Source organism: Siniperca chuatsi, linkage group LG7 (assembly GCF_020085105.1).
Source record: "Siniperca chuatsi isolate FFG_IHB_CAS linkage group LG7, ASM2008510v1, whole genome shotgun sequence".
Lineage (NCBI taxonomy): Eukaryota > Metazoa > Chordata > Actinopteri > Centrarchiformes > Sinipercidae > Siniperca > Siniperca chuatsi.
Genome location: NC_058048.1, coordinates 147261 through 171735, shown reverse-complemented (window position 1 = coordinate 171735; position 24475 = coordinate 147261). Strand labels below are relative to the sequence as shown.

At 41.0% G+C, this 24475-nt stretch overlaps 1 protein-coding gene across 6 annotated transcripts in view; it reads left to right on the top strand.

The window, feature by feature from the left end:
- Positions 1-9569: 9569 nt before the first annotated feature.
- The window catches only part of nf1a (neurofibromin 1a), a 144657-nt gene continuing 129751 nt past the window's right edge, over positions 9570-24475 (top strand). For 3 of the 6 annotated variants that reach the window (XM_044201228.1, XM_044201229.1, XM_044201227.1), the window contains exons 1-6: positions 9573-9839; positions 18811-18954; positions 20572-20655; positions 22461-22651; positions 23243-23349; positions 24404-24471. In XM_044201228.1, the coding sequence (XP_044057163.1) occupies positions 9780-9839; positions 18811-18954; positions 20572-20655; positions 22461-22651; positions 23243-23349; positions 24404-24471 (654 nt within the window). In that variant the 5' untranslated portion in view covers positions 9573-9779. Of the gene's footprint in view, positions 9840-18810; positions 18955-20571; positions 20656-22460; positions 22652-23242; positions 23350-24403; positions 24472-24475 lie in introns of all 6 variants that reach the window. The other 3 variants (XR_006378492.1, XM_044201231.1, XM_044201230.1) reach the window with 2 other exon arrangements.

The following is a 24475-nucleotide window of genomic DNA, read 5'->3' as shown; positions in this document are numbered from 1 at the left end:
GTATAAAAGCTAAAATGTAGTCCATGTATTGTGAGGAGCTTCTCAGGGTAGATCTGTTCTTTGTTCTTTGAGTGGTCGGAAGACTAGAAATGCGCCAAGTACAGTGTATTTACCATTCTGTAACTCTGAGAGCCAACTAACTTCTCTCGTGTTGCCTCGATCTTGGCCTCTAGCCTTCTCAATAGGGGATAATGCTCTTTGTGGCTTATGGTGTTCATCTTGTAGACAAGCATCTCTAGGTCTCATTGGTCTCAATTATGGTCTTAGTAGAGATAGTGCTTTGTCACATAGCCTTGGTAGTCTTGATCTTTTTAATTGTGGGTCCAACTTGGTCATGATCTTCAATCTCAGGTCAGTCGTTGTGTTAAGGAAGTCTGTGCCATAAGGTTGCCGCCGAAACAACCCTGACCTGTCAAGGCATGGACTCCATTAGACTTGTGAAGGTGTGCTGTGGTATCTGGCACCAAGAGTACAGTCTAGACATGCTCTATAGGAAAAGTGCATTGAGATAACTTCTGTTATGAATTAGTGCTATATAAATAAAATTGAATTTAATTGAATTGAAGATGTTAGCAGCAGATCCTTTAAGTCCTGTAAGTTGCGAGGTGGGGCCTCCATGGATTTGACTTGTTTGTCCAGCACATCCCACAGATGCTCGACTGAATTGAGATCTGGGGAATTTGGAGGCCAAGTCAACACCTTGAACTTGTTGTGTTCCTCAAACTATTCCTGAACCATTTTTGCTTTGTGGCAGGGCACAATGTCCTACTGAAAGAGGCCAATGCCATCAGGGAATATCGTTTTGGTGTACATGGTCTGCAACAATTCTTAGGTAAGTGGTACGTGTCAAAGTAACATCCACATGAATGGGAGGACCCAAGGTTTCCCAGCAGAACATAGCCCAAAGCATCACACTGCATCCTGGTGCTATGTGTTCCCCAGGTAAGCAACGCAGGCGGCCATCCATGCGCTGTAAAAAAAAAAAAAAAAAAAAAACCTGATTCATCAGATCAGGTTACCTTCTTCCATTGCTCCGTGGTCCAGTTCTGATGCTCACATGCCCATTGTAGGCACTTTCGACAGTGGACAGGGGTCAGCATGGGCACCCTGGCTGGTCTGCGGCTCTGCAGCCCCATACGCAACAAACTGCGATGCACAGTGTGTTCTGACACCTTTCTATCATAACCAGCATTAACTTTTTCAGCAATTTGAGCTACAATAGCTCGTCTGTTGGATAGGACCACACTGGCCAGCCTTTACTCCCCACGTGCATCAATGAGCCTTGGCCGCAAATGACCCTGTCGCCAGTTCGCCACTTTTCCTTCCTTGGACGACTTTTGATAGGTACTGACCACTGCAGACCGGGAACACCCCACAAGAGCTGCAGTTTTGGAGATGTTCTGACCCAGTCGTCTAGCCATCACAAATTTGACCCTTGTCAAAGTACCCTAAATCCAACAAGGATTTCAGTTTTATTTGAGTTGAGCTGAAGAAAATGTATCGACATCCAGTTTTTTATGTCAAACAGGCAGAGTTCTGCAGAGAACTCAGTGTACTAAGGTCAGTGGGCTTTACAGGGAGGTACAACTGTGTGTCATCTGCATAACAATGAAAAAAAATACCATGTCTGCGGATGACATCACCCAAGGGGAGCATATATTAGGAGAACAGTATTGGTCCCAGAATTTAACCTTGAGGCCATAGTTGAAATGGGAAAAGGATGACATGAAGTTATTAATGGCGACACAGAATTTCCTATTGGATAAATATGATGAGAACCAGTCTAATGCAGTGCCAAATATGTCCACCCAGTGCCTCAGTCTATCTATAAAAATGCCATGATCAATGGTGTCAAAGGCAGGACTTAAGTCCAGCAGCACAAGAATTGTGTCTGCATTCATTAAAAGGTCATTAGTGACTTTGAGAAGGGCTGCCTCAGTGCTGTGGTGCTGACGAAAGTCAGATTGTAACTTTTCAAAGGTACTATTGTTTTCCACAGCAGCGAAAAGCTGCTTAGAAACAATTTTTTCAAGAACCTTGGAAATAAAAGGCAGTTTGGAGATTGGACGATAGTTATCTAGGAGGGTAGGATCAAGCCCAGGCTTTTTAGGGCTGGTTGGAGACAAGCAGTTTTCAAGTAACTGGGATGCAGCCAGTAGACAGCGAGGTGATCATTATAGTTAGCAAATTGGGTGCAATACAATCCATAACTTCCAATAAGAACTTAGTTGGGATTTTGTCCAGAGGGCTGAAGGATATTCTAATAAGAGACATGATGCCTGTGAGTTCAGGCAGAGTAACAGCAGAAAAATTGCTTAAAGAATCCCTGAGTGATCCACATGTAAAATCAGCAGGGGTACAAGGAGAGGCTGGGTTAACTAACTGATCCACAGTATTACATAGGAATCTGGGGTTGTGCTGATGGGCAGAAATATGTGCAGAGAAATGGCATGTTCTTGCATCCTTTACCATCCTATTATAAAGGAGTATAACTCTTTCATATCCACACAAGTAGACCTGGAGACCTGATTTCTTCCATCTGCATTCTGCTCTTCTGCATTTCCTTTTACATCTTTACTTTGGGCAGATTAAATCTCAGACCACCATTTCTGTTCAAAGAGGGGTTCTCTTTTTTCACAAAAATGGCTTCCTTGACGCCCCCGTTCAAACCAACTCTTCTCTCTATTTAGAATCTTCACCTTGCTGTCTTCAAATGTGTGGTTTGTAGCTTTTAGATGCAAATGCACAGCGCTCTGTAATCCTGAGTTAGCGTGTCGTCTGTGCTGATAAAGTCTTTTGTGAAGTGGCTGTTTGGTCTCGCCTATGTACCGTTCTTTGCAGTTTTTCTCACTGCACTGAATGGAGTAGACAACATTGCTCTGTTTTTGTGTGGGTAACTTGTCCTTAGGGTGAACGAGTTTCTGTCTTAAAGTGTTGCCTGGTTTAAAGAAGACAGGAACATCGTGCTGTCTAAAGATCCTTTGTAGTTTTTCAGACAGTCCAGATACATAAGGAATGGAGACACCGTTCCTTCTTGGTTCAGTTACACTTTTGTCCTGTTTTTTGGCTCTTTTAACTTTGTTGATAGCCCAAGTAGGATAACCACAGGCTGAGAGTGCATTCTGGACATGCCTTTCCTCTTTCTTCTTACCCTCTGAGCCGGTGGGCACTTCTTGGGCTCTGTGTTGTAATGTCCGGATTACACCCAGCTTGTGCTGTAGTGGATGGTGTGAGTCAAAGAGCAAGTATTGATCCGTATGTGTTGGTTTCCTGTACACTTCTATCTGGAGCTTTCCGTCCTCTCCTCTGAGAGTAGAACAATCAAGAAAGGCCAAGCGGTTCTCTTTGGCGTCCTCACGCGTGAATTTGATGTTGGGGTCCACAGTATTAATATGCTCTGAGAACGCTTCCAAGTCTTGTTTCTTGATTTTCACTAAGGTGTCATCCACGTAGCGGTACCAATGACTTGGTGGTGTGCCTGGGAACGAGGATAATGCCTTCTTCTCAAACTGTTCCATGTACAAGTTGGCCACAATGGGAGAGACCGGAGAGCCCATAGCACAGCCGTGAATCTGTCTGTAGAAGTGTCCCCGGAATTGGAAGTAGGTTGTGTTGAGACAGATGTCTAATAGTTTGCATATGTGTTCAGGTGTAGGCTTGGTCCTTTGCTGCAAGGTGGAGTCCTCCTGCAGTCTTCTCATCACCGCTGTCACTGCTTCTGAGGTTGGGATGCAAGTGAACAAGGACACAACATCAGAAGAAAACATAACGTCATCTGGGTCCAACTGGAGATGTTTCACTTTGTCCACAAATTTCTGTGTGTTTTCCACATGATGTACTGTGTTCCCCACCAACGGAGCCAAGATTGTAGTCAAATGTTTGGCTATGTTGTATGTGATGGAATCTGTGCTGCATACGATGGGTCTGAGTGGAACATTCTCTTTGTGAATTTTGGGAAGGCCATAGATGCAAGGAATGGCTTCCCCAGGGTATAATCTGTAGTACAGAGGCCTGTCTATCACATCCTCCTTCTCAAGCTTCTGTAGACAGCCTATAACCTTCTTCTTGTAGCCATTGGTTGGATCTCTTTTAAGTTTTTGATATGTGGTTGTGTCTTCAAGAAGGTTGTTGACCTTGGTTTCATAATCGGCTGTGTTCAGAATCACAGTGCAGCGACCCTTGTCTGCTGGTAGAATGTTTATGCTGTGATCCTTCTGCAGTGCTGAGAGTGCCCTCCTCTCTTTGGATGTAATGTTGGAAGGAGGTGGTTTGGCACTCTTTAATGTTGCAGTGACACGTAGCCTCAGGTCTGCAGCCTCTGCTTCAGTCATCTTGTTCTTCCTAATGGCTGTTTCTGTGGCTGTGACGTAGTCCACTGTAGGGATGTGGTTGGATGTAACTGAAAAGTTGAGCCCTTTGGAGAGCACATCTTTTTCCGCGTGTCAGGATGTGGTCTGATAAGTTTTTGATCCAATTGTTTCTGTTAATACACATCTCCCTTTGTTCAGTCCCTGATCTCCTGTTGTGCTGGTCCTTTCCTAGATTCTTCTTATTCAAAAGGATGTTAAATTTCTTAATTTGCCGCTCCTTGCTCTTCCTATGTTGTGCACCCTGTGCTACCTGTGTAAAATCCATCACTCTCTTGAGGATTTCTTCTGGGAAAATGCTTGTTAACTTCTTCTGCAAAAATTCTATTCTGTTCTTCAAATTGTCTATTCTTAAGTTGTTTTCCCTGATCCTTTCACTAAGCATCTGGGTCAAGTTTCTTCTCCAAATCTTCTCTGCTCTGTGTCCTTTTACTGGTGGTTTAATCTGTAGGCTCTTGGGAATAATCTTGCTCTGCCTGCATCTTAGATTAAAACGGAGATGATTCCTGTGGTCTGCTAATTTCCTGGCTGTGTTTTTGAGTTCCCGAACCAGATCCATGGTTATCTGCCCAAAATTCTTCAAAATAAGACGGTGTAGTCCCTCATTCATCCAGGAGTGTTCTATCGTAGAAAAGGTGAACAGAAATGGTGGTCTGAGATTTAATCTGCCCAAAGTCTATCAGAGTGTACTATCACCTTGGTCACACCAATCACATGCTAATCAGGTACTTAACAGTGATGAAGTAGATGCAGCCAGAAAACAATAGGCCTGATTACTGATTACTGGGCCATCTCGGAAACTATTAGGTCAGTTTCAGGTGAAACTAGCTAACAGATACTGAGGCAGATTCCTTCCTGAGGGCAGGGTTTATGTAACACAGAGTAGCTTAAATTTCCAGTTCCCGTCCAATTTTTTCACAATTGAGAATGACTTCCGGATGGGAGCCGAAACGTCTTGATTCTGAAAACAGTGTCCAGGTGACTACGACTGAAACCTTTTCTACGTTAAAATTGTGAATAAAACCAATGTCATGGGTAGTGCAGACAGACTGGAGCCAGGTATGAAGGCTGATGATCCTGCTAAAACAGCCAATTCCACGACCCAGTGTAGGAATTGGACCTGAAATAAAACCATGCTTTCCACTGCTGTTGAGATGGTCAAGAAGAGGCGGATGAAGTCTACTTTCGTCAGCTCAGATTGCTGACAGGCAGTGTCATTGGTGCTAACATGGACTATGATTTTCATGATAGTTGTCGGGAGTGCAGCCAGAAGTCCGGGGAGCTTTTCGAGGATGTTGGGGGTCTTAGCTCTGGGAAATCAGTGTGTGACTGCATTAATGAAGCGGATATTCCTTATTATGGAATCTCCAACTATCAGCGTAGTTGGGGGGATGAGAGGAAGCACAGTCGATGATCATGGAGACTGCCGAGTTCCATCAGCTGTCCCTGGGATAGTTGTAGCCAGGGACTGCTGCGGCGAGGGGGCGGCGTCCTTCTTAGCAGAGGGGTTTCTTGGCTGTCTCTGAACGAATGAGACTTCCAAAGCTTCTCCTGATCATGGCCTCTTTCAGTAACTTGCGGCGAGAGGAGGAGGACTTGACTGCTGGAAGATGGGAGCGTCCCTCCAGTGGAGGAAAGTCCTGCGTATCCAGGATGTCAAACCTGTTGGCCAGCGGGAGGTCCTGATGTGAAAGAGGGGGAGGTGGGCGCTTTGCACCATGTCTGTCCTTGCAGGCTACAGTTCAGTGCTTCGGTTGATGTGGAGTCGAATTCACCAGAGTCTTCTCACCACCCCCGCCAACAAGTGGGTAATGTGTGACCTTAAGATCAGCAGTGACTCAGAGAGCTTTGCTTGATCTCACTGCTGCCTTTGACACTGTTGATCATGACAGTTTATTTCAAAGGCTTCATGTTTCAGTCGGCTTAGCTGGTCGTATTCTTAACTGGTTTTCATCCTACTTAAAGGACAGGAGCTTTCATGTTTCAATAGGTAATTTTAAATCTGCAGAAACAACAATTTTATCTGAGGTTCCATAAGGGTCAGTCCTTGGGCCACTGCTCTTCAATCTACACATGCTCCCGCTTGGTATTATCATAAAGAAACATAATATATCCTACCATTCATATGCCAATGACACAAAGTTGCACAATTCACTTTCCTCTGGTGACCTCAGTCCTGTTAACAAACTAGTAAACTGCATTGATAATATTAATTGCTGGATGTCGCAATGAGATAACTTCTGTTATGAATTGGCACTATATAAATAAAATTGAATTGAATGTCCAGAAACTTTTTACAGCTTAATACAGACTGAGATACTCATAGTTGGTCCCAAAAGTCAGAGACAGAAAATGTAATCACACTTGGCATCGCTGTCTCTGAAATACAGTGAGCAAGTCAGAAATCTTGACAATAGTTTGGATACTGATCTCAATTTTGAAAATCACATTACCAATATCACCAGAACAACGTTTTATCACTAAAAATATATATCAAAACTTATAGCATTCATATCTCAAAATGACTCTCAGAAACTGGTTCATGCATTCAGCTCAACCAGGTTAGACTACTGTAATGCTCTATTTGCAGGACTATCCAATCAGTAGGACGGCTCCAGTTCATTAAAAATGCTGCAGCCAGAGTCCTTACACGTACACATAAATTTTAACATATTATTCCGGTACTGAAATCACTTACCCGGTACAATACAGAATCACCTTCAAAATCCTGCTAATAGACTATACGGCACTTAATGGTCCGGCTCCTCCCATTACATTGCTGACTTGCTCACTGATTATAACCCAATCAGGCCTCTCAGGTCATCAGGCGGAGGTCTTCTAGCTGTACCCAGAATTACATCTAGGTCAGGTTAGGATGCCTTCAGTTACTGTGGTCCTGCTCTCTGGAACAGGCTGCCTGCTGACTTGAGGTCATCACAACTGTGTCCACATTCAAAAGCAAACTCACAACTTTTCTATTCCTATTCTCCCAGGCTTATGGTTAATTACTGTGTGTGTGTGTGAGTGAGTGAGTGTGTACTTGTGGTAGCACTTGTTTCTTGTACAGTTGGTTACATGTGCGGCCACGTAACCAACGCAAGTACATTGAGTTGGATGACCTGTTGTATTTAAAATGAATACAGCTCTGGAAAAAATTAAGAGACCACTGCAAATTTTTCTTAAATCAGCATCTTTACATGTATGACATCCATTCCATTCCAGTGTCTGTTGAATTCCCACACACTTCATAAGAACAAGGTCAAGCAGCAGACATTGGGGACAACAAAGCTACAGACCGGCATAGGGCACAAACGACTCTCCACTGACCGGGATGACTGCCAACTTATTTGAACAACTGTAGCATGACATCAAGCGACATTCTACAAAACGAATGGCAAACTGCAGCTGGGGTGAAGTGCACGGCAAGGACGGTTTGAAACAGGCTCCAGAGGTCAGGGCTGCTGTCGTGCAAAGCTAGAAAAAAGCCCAATGAGAAGCAAAGAAGAGCCAGGCTGAGGTTTGCAAAAGACCATGAGGATTGGCCCATAGAGGACTAGAGTAAGGTCATCTTCTCTGATGAGTTCAATTTTCACCTGGCTGAAATCGGGCAGATTTGTCTTTGTGAAGGACGCATGAATCAAGCCAAGTACATGGTTGTCCTGGAAGAAAACTTGCTTCCTTCTGCTCTGACATGTTCCCCAACTCTGAGGATTGGTTTTTCCAGCAGGACAATGCTCCATGCCACACAGCCAGGTCAATCAAGGTGTGGATGGAGGATGACCAGATCAAGATCATTCCTATGGAATGTGATCAAGAGGAAGATGGATGGTCACAAGCCATCAAACAAAGATTTTATGCAGCAGGAGTGGCATAAAGTCACCCAACATCAATGTGAAGGACTGGTGAAGAGCATGGCAAGACGCATGAAAATCAGGGTTATTCCACCAAATATTGATTTCTGAAGTCTTCCTAAGTTAAAATATTAGTATTGTGTTGTTTAAAAATGAATATGAACTTATTTTCTTTGCATTATTCAAGGTCTGACAACACTGCATCTTTTTAGTTATTTTGACCAGGTGTCATTTTCTGCAAATAATAGTCTAAATGAGGTATTTTTATTGAGAATTTGGGAGAAATGGTGTCAGTAGTTTATAGAATAAAACAAAAATGTTCATTTTACCCAAACACATACCTATAAATAGTAAAACCAGAAAAACGGATAATTTTGCAGTGGTCTCTTAATTTTTTCCAGAGCTATATATATAAAATATGTTAATGGTTCTGATTTGCTTGATTTCTTCAAATGTGTCTGTTGCTTTCATAGTCTCCATGGTCAAAGTTTCTTTGTTCTAGCCCCACTGCCATAATCCATTATAAATTTAATTTCCGGATGGTCAGCATACTGTATTTTGTTAACTTTGTTTATTGCATTTATCTTATTCAGCATGAGTCACTGTGTTAAACGTATTTAATCACTAAACATTTTAAACTGAGCTGTTTCTCTTTTACTTCCCCTTTACCGCTTTAGAAGTGCTAGGTGACACATGTCCAAATAACTTTTAAATCTGTATACATTCTATACATAAAATACTGAGTGGGTGATTATAATTGCTAGTGTTAAGTCTCCAGATTGTGTGCATTTGTTTTTGTGAAAACTTTTAGAAGGACTAACAATTGTTAATGAAAACAATGAAATCCATTTCTAGTAATGAAAACATATTGATAGGCCTGATCGTACTTGACGCATGCGCTTCAAATGACATGCCAATTTGCCAGTGTTTTCTACAGTAGTAGCGGAAGTAAGGAAAATCTTACTTCAAAATAAAACAAAAAGAATATCACATGAAAAACTGTTGCAGTTGGTTGAGCAGAACATCCAAGCAAGTACCATGCGGGGTTATCGCTGTGAATCCGGATGTTTGAACGTCCACTCCACAGTTTTAGTAGCCTTAACAGCAGATGCGAGCTGCTACACAAAGAGCTAGAATCATAGAGGCTAGACGAATACAGGAAACAACTTTGAACAAGAACAGAGGGATTTCTAGTTTCTATTAAAAAAATGTAGCTTTGACCTGCCAAGTGTTGTTTATTTCACCTATGCATCTGTATTTATTAATTCGAAAACGTTTCGTCAACAATTCTTATTTTGAAGATTGTGTCTGGAAGTTGTCTTTTTCATTCCAGCTAACTTGACCCTGGTCTCCAACACCTCCCATCAATTTATCTGAAGAAGACTTCCGGTGGTGTGTCATGGCGGTGGCATGGTGAATCCTACAGAAAGGGAAAAATACTCGCCCCTTTCGTCCTTTCCCATCGATTCAGGACATATTTTCATGCATAAATAAGCCTGTCAGCTCCGGCCTCATACCTTGGATTTACCAGCACAGTGTTGCGGTGTTCCTCCGCCCGGCCATGGCGGCTCACAAACCAGTGGAGTGGGTCCAGGCCGTGATTACTAGATTTGATGAGCAGGTAAGATGGGTTGATTCAGTGGATGGGTGTAGCAAGCTTTGGAAGACTTAAGGCCCCACCACTCCGACTAACGTTACATTTACACAGACGAGGTCCTTTTAAAAAACGAAGTTTAGGAGCGTTCTCCCGTCAGTTCTCGACTGAAATGTGTTCTGTATTGCTTGTTCCAGATGCAAAACACTGAAGATGAGGTATTTTTTCGCTAGCGCTGTGTCCACGATCAATTAGCAAAGTTATCCCACATTTGTCCTGGGATTTGTACGGACTTAGCCGGTCAACTGCAAATTAATACACAGTAAAGCAATATGTCAGGGACAAGGTGCACACAAGCGGCTGTGTTTTAACGTTAAAGTCCTTAAGCTAACGTTTTCTTTCGTGCCAGCTAGGTAGCTAACATTAGCAGGCCTAGCTATCTAATGTAAACAAATAAGATGTGACTGGGTTAGCACGCTGCATTCATATGAGCAAATTAAGTTACTGTGATGTGAGGAAACGTCAGCAGTAAGAGTGAATGCTGCTCTCCCTGCTAACTAATTTCTTAACAACCATTGTCAGGTTGTCTGCTTCATATAGCAGGAGAAACATCAATAGTGAAACTTTATTTTTCCTTTATTTTTTTCATAAGGAATGTATAGCTACAATTTACATTTAGTATTTTCATGTGCTCATATTAAAACTGATCATAGTTACTAGCTGATACTTTTAACTATGGTATATCAGCAAGGTTTGTATAGCTTGCACCATCTGTTGTAAAATGAAACCTACAGTCATAAACTAAAGAACTTGCTGAATACTCAAGCTATGTACATATTTAATAAGAAAAATTACACTCAGAAAAATGGTAGATGTTATTAATCTTCAACTCTCTGCCAGTCATACCAATCAGTTAGCATTACAAAATGAATTGTCTTTGTTGTAAGAAGAAAAATCTGACAGCCAGTTTGTGTTGGAAAACCTCCCAACAGTGTTTGCCATTTAAAAGTAATTTAGCTATGTCTAGTCCCTAGAAGTCTTTGGGTCTGGTGTTAGTTGCCACAGATCACAGATTGTAGCTGGGGTTTAGCAGCTCAGTTTGGATTACTACTGGTTTAAAGTATTATATCCACTTCTTTGTTATTGTTACCCTAAGCCCCAACTAAAGCCTTCCAGTCAGCTTATTTTAGTTTCTCTCAATAAATATGCTGTTATTGATGCTAAAATATTTTCCTCTTGTTATCTAGCTGAACATCATTCAATTCAATTTCAGTTTTATTTATATAGCGCCAATTCATAACAGAAGTTATCTCATTGCACTTTTCCTATAGAGTAGGTCTAGACCGTACTCTTTATAATATTAATTACAGAGACCCGACAAATCCCACCATGAGCAAGCATTTGGCGACAGTGGCAAGGAAAAACTTCCTTTAAGAGGGCAGAACCAGACTCAATGGTGGGCGGCCATCTGCCGCTGCTGCCATCCGCTGCTGCTGCCATCTATTGTGCTTGGTGAATAGAAATACACTAATAACAGTATAGTTAATATTTGGAATGGTCTGGTCATAATCCACCTAGAATTTTAAAATAGCAATAATGTAATGGTAGTGGTTATATAAATAAAATAATAATAATAGGATTGATAGTGATAGGAATAATAATGATAATTATAGTAATAAGACTGATAATAACAATTGTAGTAGCAGTTGTCGAGTAGGAACATGGGAGCAGCAGGTGGCCCACAATCACAGATCCAAACTCTGCAACTCCGGAGGCAGAAATACCTGCTGAAAGCGACGGAAGGAGAGAGGAGAGAAACGAGAAAGCACAAAACTACGGGAGAGAGAAGATGTCGAGTTAGTAACATGCATTAATGGGATAAAAATGCATACAGATGGCGAAGGAGAGGAGGAGAGAGGAGCTCAGTGCAACATGGGAAGCCTCCTGGCACTCTAGGCCTATAGCAGCATAACTAAGGGATGGTTCGGGACTCACCCAAACCAGCCCTAACTATAAGCTTTATCAAAGAGGAAAGTCTTAAGCCTGCACTTAAATGTGGAGATGGTGTCTGCCTCCCGAACCCAAACTAGGACCTGATTCCACAGGAGCTTGATAACTGAAGGCTGTGGCTCCCATTCTACTTTTGGAGACTCTAGGAACCACAAGTAACCCTGCATCAGGGGAGTGCAGTGTTCTAGTGGGGTAATAAGGTATTATGAGATCTTTAAGATACGATGGTGCCAGACCATTAAGAGCTTTGTAGGTGAGGAGAAGGATTTAAAATTCTGGATTTTACAGGGAGCCCGTGCAGAGAAGCTAATATTGGAGAAATATGACCTCTTTTCCTAGTTCTTGTCAGACATGCCGCAGCATTCTGGATCAACTGGAGAGTCTTAAGGTACTTATTCAGGCACCCTGATATTAAGGAATTACAATATTCCAAACTAGAAGTAACAAATGCATGGACTAGTTTTTCGGCATCATTCTGAGACAGGATGTGCCTGATTTTTGCAACGTTACGTAGGTGAAAGAAGGCATTCCTTGAAGTTTGTTTCATGTGGGAGTTAAAGGATAAATCCTGATCAAAGATAACTCAGAGGTTCCTTGCGGTGGTGCTGGAGGCAATGCCATCTAGAGGTAATTGGGGCCAAGTACAATAACTTGAATTGCAGGTCATCCAGGTTTTTATGATCGATAGAAATAATTGGGTATCATCTGCATAAAAATGAAAGTTTATGGAGTGTTTCCTAATAATATTGCCTAAAGGAAGCATATATAAGGTGAATAAAACCTTGTGGAACTCCGTGACTAACTTTGGTGTGCACAGAGGACTCACTGTTAACATGCACAAACAGAGATTGAGGATTTAAACCAGCTTAGTGCGGTTCCTTTAATGCCAGTTAAAGGTAATTTTTACCAGTGCTGTCTCTGAGCTATAATGCACTCTAAATCCTGATTGAAAATCTTCAAATAAATTATTCTTATTTAGAAAGTCACACAACTGATTGGTGACTGTTTTTTCAAGGATCTTATAGAGAAAGGGAATGTTAGATATAGGTCTAGTTGGCTGAAACCCCTGGATTCAGTTTTGAGTTGAGCTGTAGAAAATTTATTGACATCCCATTTTTTATGTCAGACAGGCAGCCCTGCAGAGAACTCAGCGTACTAAGGTCCAACTGTGTGTCATCTGCATAACAATAAAAAGAAATGCCATGTCTGCGGATGACATCACCCCAGGGAAGCATGTATAAGGAGAACAGTATTGGATCCAGAATTTGAGGCACACAGTCTTTGATATGAGAGAAGGATGACATGTATTATTGGTGACACAGAATTTCCTTTTGGACAGATAAGATGAGAACCAGTCTAGCGCAGTGCCAGATATGCCCACCCAGTGCCTCAGTCTATCTAGAAGAATGCCTTGATCAATAGTGTCAAAGGCAGCACTTAAGTTCAGCAGCACAAGAATTGAGCACATACCTGTGTCTGCATTCATTAAAAGGTCATTAGTGACTTTGAGAAGGGCTGTCTCAGTGCTGTGGTGCTAACGAAAGCCAGATTGAACTTTTCAAAGGTATTATTGTTTTCCACAGCAGCAAGAAACTGCTTAGATACAAGTTTTTCGAGAATCTTCGAAATAAAAGGCAGTTTGGAGATGGTACGATAGTTGTCCAGGAGGGTGGGATCAAGCCCAGGTTTTTTTTAGGACTGACTGGACACAAGCAGTTTTCAAGTAACTGGGATGCAGCCAGTAGACAGCAAGGTGTTCATTATAGTTAGCAAATTGGGCGCAATACAATCCATAACTTCCAATAAAAACCAAGTTGGGATTTTGTCCAGAGGGCTGGAGGATACTCTCATAAGAGACATGATGCCTGTGAGTTCAGGCAGAGTAACAGCAGAAAAATTGCTTAAAGAATCCCTGAGTGATCCACATGTAAAATCAGCAGGGGTACAAGGAGAGGCTGGGTTAACTAACTGATCCACAGTATTACATAGGAATCTGGGGTTGTGCTGATGGGCTGAAATATGTGCAGAGAAATGGCATGTTCTTGCATCCTTTACCATCCTATTATAAAGGAGTATAACTTTTTCATATCCACACAAGTGGACCTGGAGACGTGATTTCTTCCATCTGCATTCTGCTCTTCTGCATTTCCTTTTACATCTTTGAATACTGTTATTTAACCATGGCTGTTTTCTAGTCTTTGAGTTTGGTCTATTTTTCAGAGGAACTAGAAGAACTAGAGATCTAAGAATCTTGAAAAGTTTTGGAAAAGTCATGGAACATATTTGAAAATTATGGTTTGTGATATCATACCTCAGTCACACCTGTGACATCCATTCTACATCATGGGCTACGCAAGGACAAAATATTCAGCATTTGGACATCTTCCAGCCCTCACTCAACACAGCTAATTAATCAAGATTAATTAAATAAACTTTGTCTTTACCCGCTGCCCTTTTCTCGTGAGTAGAGATGGGTATCATTATGATTTTTATTGATACTACTATTCTTATCTGTTCTTTTTCATTAGTAAATAATTGCTTTTTAAGTACTGCTTTTGAAGAACACAGGTAGTTAAAAAAATCAACCAACTTGTTGGAGTTGGAGGAATCAGGAAACGCATTTACAGGAGAATTGAACAGTGTACAGAATTTTGAGGCACCATGCTCATTAAGGACGTGTGTGTACTTAGAGCAGGATTAGACAGTACTAGCAGCCTGTAATTCACAGTTTAAAACAATGCATAGGTGATCAGATACAAACATGTCCCTGATTTCTACAGATGGCGTTTTCAGGCCCAAAGTAAAGACTAGGTCTAAAGTGTGGCCACAGGAATGAGCCAGACACATGTTGTTGAAAGTTAAAAGAGTTGATATTTAAAAAATCAGCAGCAAGGGCACTAGAGGACACAACAACATGAATATTAAAATCACCACAAAGAACAATTCTATCATAATTTAAAACAAGCCTGGATAAAAATTCAGTTCCAACAAGAAGGAGCCAGCTGGTTTAGGGGGGCAATAAATAATAGCAAATATGACTGGGAGTGGGCCACCAAGTTTAAATATGAGCACTTCAAAGGAGGAAAAGTAATTGCAAGCTATGAGGTTACACTTTAAATGCTCCAATTTAAATATTTTTGACACTTGAATTGCATTAAGTAAATATACGTTTTTCTTCATTGTTTTGTATAATATCTGCAGAGAGAGGAGTGTCAGTCTTGATCTGGTGCGGCAGGAACTTCAATCACTGTCGTACATTTTTAGAAATAAATGTAACTGAGCAGAAAATTAGAGGGCCGAGCAGAAGTGCATCAAGTAAAATACATTGCTCACAAGTACAATGAGGACTTGTCCACCCGCATAGAAATTCTTATCCAAATTGGAGACAGTAATGTGGCTCACTTCCTGTTTATGTCCTTGCTGCCAACTCTGTCACAGCCAAATGATCTGCAATAAATGATGTGAGTGTTCCTGACAGAACTTGAGGAATGTGAACTGTTCACTCACTGTTTAAAGAAACTGTTAAGCCTATTCAATTTTCTTTCATTGTGGCTCATGAAGAAATCAGTTACTTTTAAATGGTAGGGGTATCCCAATCCAGTCCACAGGATCGGGAGCATTTTAATTGATCGTTATCGGTTACATAAGCCTGATCCATATCTGATTTGATTTTTACAGAGTTTGTACGGTCTTGACAAAAACCTGGAACAGTCATGGAATTTCAAAACTGCGAGTTTTGGAAAAATGTGAAATCTTGAAAAGTTTTGGAAAAGTCATGGAACATATTTGAAAATTATGGTTTGTGATATCATACCTCAGTCACACCTGTGACATCCATTCTACATCATGGGCTACGCAAGGACAAAATATTCAGCATTTGGACATCTTCCAGCCCTCACTCAACACAGCTAATTAATCAAGATTAATTAAATAAACTTTGTCTTTACCCGCTGCCCTTTTCTCGTGAGTAGGGATGGGTATCATTATGATTTTTATTGATACTACTATTCTTATCTGTTCTTTTTCATTGGTAAATAATTGCTTTTTAAAAATGTTATTTAAAAGAATAAATATAGGACAGGATTACAATTGAATATTTTAAATATAACAATGTTTCTAGAGCAGCAACAGTGTTTACAACTGCAAACTCACAATATAAACTCAATAATATCTCACTGAAAACATCTAAAATGCCAGTAACATAAATCATATTCCTGACATCAAAATACTGAGTGATGTGTTCTTCATTCTTTCTGAACATCAGTCAGTATCAGTCCTTCCTCCTGTCCTCTGTCCTCCTCTCTCTGCTGCGATTCACTGCAGCTAGGTTACCTGGTAGAGGGAGGAGGGGTTGGTTTGTCTCAGTCAGCAGTAAGTTTTAAGATTTATGACAAACTAAGCTAAACAGTCAGACTCCATACAGACAGCTTTGGTTTAGCTTGTTTGTAACAATTCACTATTAGCCGTGCTAGCTTGCTGTGCTTGTGTAAAACATGAGAGACTGCAGACAGAGCAGATTAAAACACAGCTCTTTACATGACATGTTTATGCTTGTTGAACAGATGTATTGATAAGGTATTGCTTTTTACTTGCGGAGGTTTTATACTTTTATACTTTTTACACTTCAGTAACAAGCGTAGTTGTTGTCAACTCAAGTAATCTCCACCATGGCCTGTCTGATCTGCTGACTGCTAACTGTGCTCTGTGAGTGTGTGTGTGTGTGTGTGTGGAGGAGCTCAGCCCGACACAGACAGCAGGAGGCTGCAGCAAGTGTGATAATACTACGGCCTTTAATGATTTAGCCCCGGGGCTCGTTTAATACTGGGTTTCAGTACCCATCCCTACTCGCGAGTGCCCAGTTGGTATGTGCAACTCTCAACAGAGATAGCTACTTCCATTATCAGCTCCGGAAAAATCCATGGGTTTAATTCTTTTTGACCACTTGCCCAATTGGGCAAATGAGTTGATAGATTTACTTGCCCAACGTGGCATTTTACTTGCCCCAAACAATCCTTATTGTCGAGCCCTGTATATATATCATGATATGGCACATGTATGTAAATTCATGTAAAATAATCAAATTGTTTTACAATCGTTGATATAAATGGGTTGGATAAAATGATAGAAACACCTGTTAGTATAATGCAATACAGTTCATCAGCACCACATCCTCCAAAATGATCATACGGTTGATTCAACACCTCTCTAAAAGAGTTTCAACAAAAACTGAACATTATAACCTTCATGAAGGTAGGATTTATTGCAGGACTGTTGTTGTTGACTGCATTAGTTTTAGTTAGGTGGACCTAATAAACTGGTCCCTGAGTGTATATGTGACCTTTTAGAGGAATGGTTAAACCTAGCTGTGTGAAACAAAGCTCACTGACCGTGCTGTGCTGCACTGGACTGCAAACAGAGGTTTGGCCTGTTTTATGTTGTGTATTATGTGCATGTGATGGTTTGACAGTCTGACTTCATGACTTCAAATATACAATGTCCCTGTAGTGAGTTTGTGATTATTTGGTTAAAGATTTTTCTATCTCGCCCTTGCTGCAAGCCACACAACCCCTATGCTTTATATTTTGAATATATCGAATATATTCGATATATTGCCCAGCGCTAGTTTCGTCTCATCGTGAATCTTTGGTCTAAACTGTTTTGTGAGGCTTGCTGATTTGATGAAAACGTTTTATTGTCGGTTCAAAATTGTGACATTGTTGACATTTTTGTGAGACCTAGTTTTGATTACAGTGCGTCTGGAATTCAGCAACAATAATGCAGATGGACCATTTGTAGCCTGATGATAACATATAGCATAGCATGTAGGCCAAGAAATGAAGCATTCTGAAGGAAATTAAATGATAACACCCCATTGTTCAGTCAGTCCAAAATGAGGCACACTGCTTTACACTGGAACTTTTTCATCCTGCCTGGACCATTGTAAATGGTGGCACTGGCGGTACCTGGATATAGCTAATCTCTAATCTTGGTTTAACTGAGTTAACATTTGTGCTAGGTGTTGTACAACTTTGATTGACACAAAATTTCACAAGGGGCCCCAAAATGTATTGATATTTACTGTAAATTATCAAAAAACAGCCAGTTTGGCTATGACGTGGCCAACATAAACAAATAAAGTAATAATAGTTGCTTCAGTACAACAAACAGTCATGTCATACTCACCCTCTGCTGACAACACTGCCTTTTAACAAAAAAAAACTTTTTTCATTCACTAATTATTTCCAAGTTGCTTCTAGTTTTTAAACTACTGTCAATTAAACTCAATACGTTGTGCAGGCATTTCACATTTCACAAGCCTTTCAGGAAAGGGAGGGATTGTGCCCTTGGAGCCGCTGGAAGGGGTTTAATGTGAAATATCAGTACAGGAAGTGTTGAGTTTCATTGATGTTGATTGAAAAACTGAAAAGTAGAAGCGCCTGGATATAATAAGTGAATGAAAACAGTATTTCTGTCAAAGAAGAGAAAGTGTTCTCAGTAGAGGGCTGACTGTTGTTGTACTGATGAAATTACAGCTGTGGAAATGTACATTACACTGAATCTATCAACAGGTAACCACTATTTGAGAATTGAATTTCTTTTCTCTCTTTGTATCATCACTTCTTATGGGGTTTTCACAGTCTTTACTGCAAATAACGGTTCTTTTCATTACTTGATCAATCAATTATTTTTGGAGTGATCAGGTTTAGGGGTTTGAACCCCTAATGTATTCACTGGGAATTGTGTATAGGAGAGACTCTCCTACACGAAGGCCAAGCCACCGACTCTAAACACTGTTTTGGACATGTTAAGTATGATCTGAATGTGAATGCTACAGTATGTGATGATAGCAACATAATACAAATAACAAAGCTGATAATGCTGTTAAACACTATAATATTTTTTAATGGTGAATTGACTTCACTGTAATTTAATACCATGAGCTGAACAGTGTGACTGCATCGTCATCCTCTCTTGTCTTTTCCTTCAGCTTCCCATTAAAGTTGGACACCAGAACACCCACACCAAAGTCAGCACAGAGCACAACAAGGAATGTCTGATCAACATCTCAAAGTACAAGTTCTCCCTCGTCATCAGTGGCCTCACCACCATCCTCAAAAATGTCAACAACATGGTGAGTGGGGTTCTTCCTTTTCTGCTTGAGGAGAGGGCAGTGGACAGATTCTATAATTTTGTCATTGTTGAAAGAGTTATTGGTTTCTGTAATCATTCCTCCTCTTCATACTGGTAGTGAAGCGATACCTTCCAAACCTCTAGTAGTCACGTATAGACTACTGGCACACACTTGTCACCGGTCTCTCCATGAAGGCATTCACGGTGTTGCACTCTGTAATTCAAACACAAAGTGACAGAAGTAGTTGTGTGAAAAGTGTCCGAAATTAACTTTTTGACTCACCGGCCAGTGGGACCGGTAGATGAAAAAATCCACCGGCCAAGCATATTTTTTACCGGCCAAAATTATAAGTTGCCTTTTTGTGTCACATATACATTTGTTTCAGTACATTTCATTGAGATAATAAGGTATTTTGTTGAATACAAGCTTAAAGAAGAGGCCAGAGCAAAATTTGAAGCGAAATTATTGTAAAATCAAAGGTTAATGTGAAGTGATACCGGGTTGCAGCAGCAGACCGGTGGCAAGTGATAGTTTAGCGGCGTATCTGATGTCCCGTATGGTAAACAGTGCCGCAAAACTAGGAGCGCTTGATACGGTCTGTTTGTACAACTGTTGTACAACTGTTCTGCCATAACTGCTCTCTCTACCAAGCTCATAATGTTCAGTTTATTGAATTCATAGTTAAAGGTGGTGTTGTACCGGAGGTGTTTCTATTTTTTTGTCCTTTCCATTTACATACATGAGGTGTCGGAATATTAGACACCCCTCTGAATATAATGGAGTCCAGTACAACACCACCACTAACTATGACCTCAATACTAAGGGGTAGAATTAACAAATGTCACATCATCAGGATTTTGAATGAAAAATGAAAATTGTGATTCAAAAATGATCATTCCCACTAATCATGAGTCATATCTGTCAGAATAATCGCAATATGATTTTTTCTTTTTTCTTTTTTCTTTTTTTCTTGTTTGATTATTGTCAGAAGTTTTACATACATTGCACTACTCAGGACTAAAGTTACACAAAGTCTTTCCAGAGGTGTCACCTTTGTATGAAAATGTTAAATCTGATTTATACCATATGTCCTCCAGAACAAAAGTACTGAGTGGCAATATTTACACCTTTTTCAAAGGAAAAAAGTTCAGATAAGACCATACGGTTAAGGTGGTACCCACATTAAGACCTTAGCTGACAGCACTGGCAACCATTGATTTTTGATCTGGTTGCATCACCTTAGCCAATGTTATAGGCAGTATTTCTTAGGCTCTGGCTATAGCTGTGCAAAAAAAGTAAAGATAAAAATAAAGTTTGGTTTAAGTTTCAGAACAACACTGGGGAAAAAACCTAACCCTAAATCCAATCCCTCCTCTCTGATCAACAAGCATAAATGAAAATGTCTTGCTTGCATGAAAATGCTTTTTAGCTTTAAGGCTGTTACTAATTTGACGTCTTCTCAAATGATAAAATAGGAGTGCACATCTACAAACAACTTTGACAGTGTATCAGTAATGTGATACACACCAAACCCTTAATGCTTAATGGTTTCTTAATGCTGTGGCCTAATGTCTAAATGCTGAGTGAATGATTTTTTGACTGTGAATGTCTTTTTAGCGGATATTTGGAGAAGCTTCTGAGAAGAACCTCTACCTCTCCCAGCTCATCATCCTGGACACGCTGGAGAAGTGCCTGGCTGGGGTGAGTCTCCCCGTCTGGGTTGTGGGTTGTTACCTCGCCTCTGGGCGGTTCCTCGGTGAACCAGCAGGCCCGGATTACATTTACAGGTGTTTGGTGGGAGCCTAGCATCCGATGGGAACTGCTCTCAGCTTTTGGTACAGGTTTTTGTCATTAGCATTCACTGTATATGGAAGTATGGAAGCAAGGAACCTTTCTGTATTTGTGGTTGGGGCTGTGCTTCTGAATTGGAATAGGTTTCTAAATTTATAAGAGAGGGGATTTGTTTAGAAAGCTGCTTTACGATACAGCTGATGGTGCTATTGCTTTTCCATTTATTCAGTATGTCCAAACATTGTTGGACAGAAATTTCAAGAACAAAGACATGATACGGTCATATTATAATATGATTCTGCGAAAGAATTATTGCCAAGCCCTAGACGTCTATGTCCCAGCTCTTATTTGTTTGACCCTGATTCCAATCAGTTTTTCAGTATTGTGTATCCACCAGTTCTGAGTCTGTTTTTAAACTATACTTTGATTGATTCCCCCCCTTGCATGTTGCAACTTCACAGCGCATACTTGGCCTACAGTAAACCTACATTAAAATTAGTAAAGCAGGTGAAATATTTTGGACAGCAGATTCTGATCGATTTAAATAAAAACACGTGGATCAGCCCTGTGGTTCCTAGTTAAATGAAATTGAATTTCTCAGGAAATGTCGCTGAGGAGCACAGCAACACTTGGAAGAATTACAGTGGTTTACTAAAATTGGAACTGAATGTTCCTTAACTGATGGCAAGTTGTCCAAATGTATATAAAAAAAGTGTATTATTGCACTAGTAGCAGGGCTGCTGAACAGAGAAAAAGCTATATGCTGAGTTCAAACCATCCATTTTTTTTAAGTGAGTTTTTCTGTTTAACCCATGGTTGCTTTAGAGTCACCAGAGTTAACTGGTAATGTAATGCAAAGCAGTAAGTGTTGTTGCTATGGCTACTAGGACTACCTGAATCAGAATTTTGAAAAGTTGACTCTCAGTCGGCAGTTTTTACTGGATAATCGACTTTTTGTGGTTCCAGCATTTTCTCAACTATAGATACTTTTTTATTTTTAGAAATACTATCATATTAATAATAATAATAAATAATATTCTTTACTGATGTTTTTCTTTTTCTTCAATACACCTCACCTACAAGTCACAGTCAGTCACACTGGATGGTAGTAGAGGAGGTTGTACCAGCGTCTGGTTCAAAAGCAGTTTAGCCGACTTTAGCCGCACCAGAGCTGAGGGCGTCGGGGCGGCCAACAGAAACGAGCCGTGCTGCCCTCCGTTTCCATCCCCCTTCTCTGTTTCCATTACAGTTAGTTTGTAGTGAGGTAATTTTGAGACAAGAAAAAAAGGGCATGGAGGTTAGGTTACCTTGATTTAGAAGGGTAGTTAAACTGTTGACTGACAGCAGAAACACAGAATCTTATAATAACAATGACGAAGAAATTGTATTTAATATGGATTGGTAATGTCTGGCCGAAACTCGATCCACTCAGTAAGGTCAGTATTGTTATTTTAGATGTTGTGATGTAGGACTGAGATTGACACCCGGTAGCCAGTAAGTGTTTTTTGAGGCCATGGTTTGGTATATGCTGGCTAGTGTGTGTGTCACAAAGCTTCAGTGGGCCATTCATTAACAAATTTGCCATCATGTTTTGACCTGTTCCTTTGGGTGCTGAAACATTGCTCCTCCTCAGTTTTAACACGGAGGATCAAATCAGTGAAACAGACTAAGGCCTTTTTCCTGACTGTCCTCCTCCTCTCTGCCCTCCTCCTCAGCAATCCAAGGACTGCTTGCGTCTGGATGAGACCATGCTGGTCAAACAGCTGCTGCCGGAGATCTGCCATTTCATTCATACGTACCGCGAGGGCCACCAGCACGCCGCTGAGCTCCGGGCCTCAGCCTCAGCTGTCCTCTTCTCTCTGAGCTGCAACAACTTTAACGCCGTCTTCAGCCGCATCTCCACCAGGTATTTTTGAGCGAGGCTCCAAACCCCTAACTGTCTCTTTGGAGCTGTTTCTCTGATCAACAGTAGCACACTGAATTTACTGGGTATTGTCCAGTGGAGCTGAAATGATCGGTCAGTTAATTGATTAGTTGATAGACAGAAATTGAATTGGCAAGTATTTGTTTTAAGCAAAAATTCACTGGTTTCAGATTCTTAAATATGAAGTTGTTGTTTTACACACAAAGGCACAGCCCTCGGGAGCAATTTGGGGTTCAGTGTCTTGCCCAAGGACACTTCGACATGTGGGCTGAGGGAAGCCGGGATCGAACCGCCGACCTTCCGATTGGTTGACGACCCGCTCTGCCACTAAGCCACAGCTGCCCCATTATTATTATTAATTCATGCGCTTTGTTATGCATTTGCTTATCAGAAAATATCATTTTAATATCATGATAATGTTTTCAACCATATGGTCCAGTACATGTTCATTTTGAGCAGGGTGATGCTGGAAAATAAGAAGTTGTGTGCTCAGCAAAATTATTTTCACTTCTTGATCTTTTTGACTGCATTCAAAGCGGCAGAAGTCATATGTGCTTTTGTGTGTCTCCTCAGGCTACAGGAGCTGACGGTGTGCTCCGAGGACAATGTGGATGTTCATGACATAGAGCTGATGCAGTACATCAGTGTGGACTGCTCCAAGCTGAAGAGGCTGCTACAAGGTTAGCTTCTAATGTTTTTACAGGTTTACATTATCAGGCTCAAAACTTCATAAAGGAGCTCACACTTCATGGTGGTTTCATTCATATATTACAAGATATTATCACATTTCAGATGTCAGAGCGGGTCTTGGGGGTAGACCACTGAGAATTCTAATAGATTATAAATTGGGTAAAGACACCCAGTCATTGTTAGGGTTAGGTAAAGAATTGGCTCAGATAGGGTTGGGCAATATGACTGTATATACCATGCGACTGTAGAAATGTCGTTTCCACCGCAGGAGCTATCCCTTAGTGTCTCTGCTATAAATTCAGGACAGGCTATGTAGCAAATCAGGGTTGGATTCTCGCGTGATCTCGCCAATGTAGCTGCCTCGCAAGGTAACGTGATTTGGGCAACAGGACTGCTTACCATATTTTACGTGATGTGAGAGCGACAGTTGGTGGCGGTAACGCACCTCTAAGCTGGTTTGCCAACTGCCGCAGAAGATGGGAGTGACAAGAAAACAAGGAAGAGGAGAATGAAATTGGAAATATAGAGCAGGAGGAGTTGGTTTTGTTTATGAAAGTTCCAAATTCAGTTTACACATTTACTGTATTGTGATATACCTTTACCGTGATATAAAATTACATATACCGTGATAGAAGATTTTGGCCTTATCGCCCGCCCCTAGGCTCAGTGCTTCTTCAAGAGTTTTATTTATTTATTTTTTTAAAGATTATTTTTTCAGCCATTCTGCTTTATTTCAAAGTCACAATAGAGAGATAGAGAGACAGGAAAGGCAGGGGAGGGGGAGAGAGAGGGGACGACACAGAGCAAAGGGCCTGGGCCGGACTTGAACCCAGGCCGCTGCGGTGAGGACTCAGCCTTGATACATGGTATGCGCTCCACCAGGTGAGCTACTGGGGTGCCCCCTCTTCCAGAGTTCTTGATATAAGGAATTCCTGATCTGTTACACGTGAAAGCCAGAAATGATGAAGAAATTGAGAAGGAGGTTGAACTAATGTTTGTGTTAATTCTGTTGTGTTTGCTATAATGCTGTTTGTTTTCTTCCAGAAACTGTGCTGAAGTTTAGAGCTCTCAAGAAACCTGCCCAGCTAGCAGTCATCAACAGTTTAGAGAAGGTAC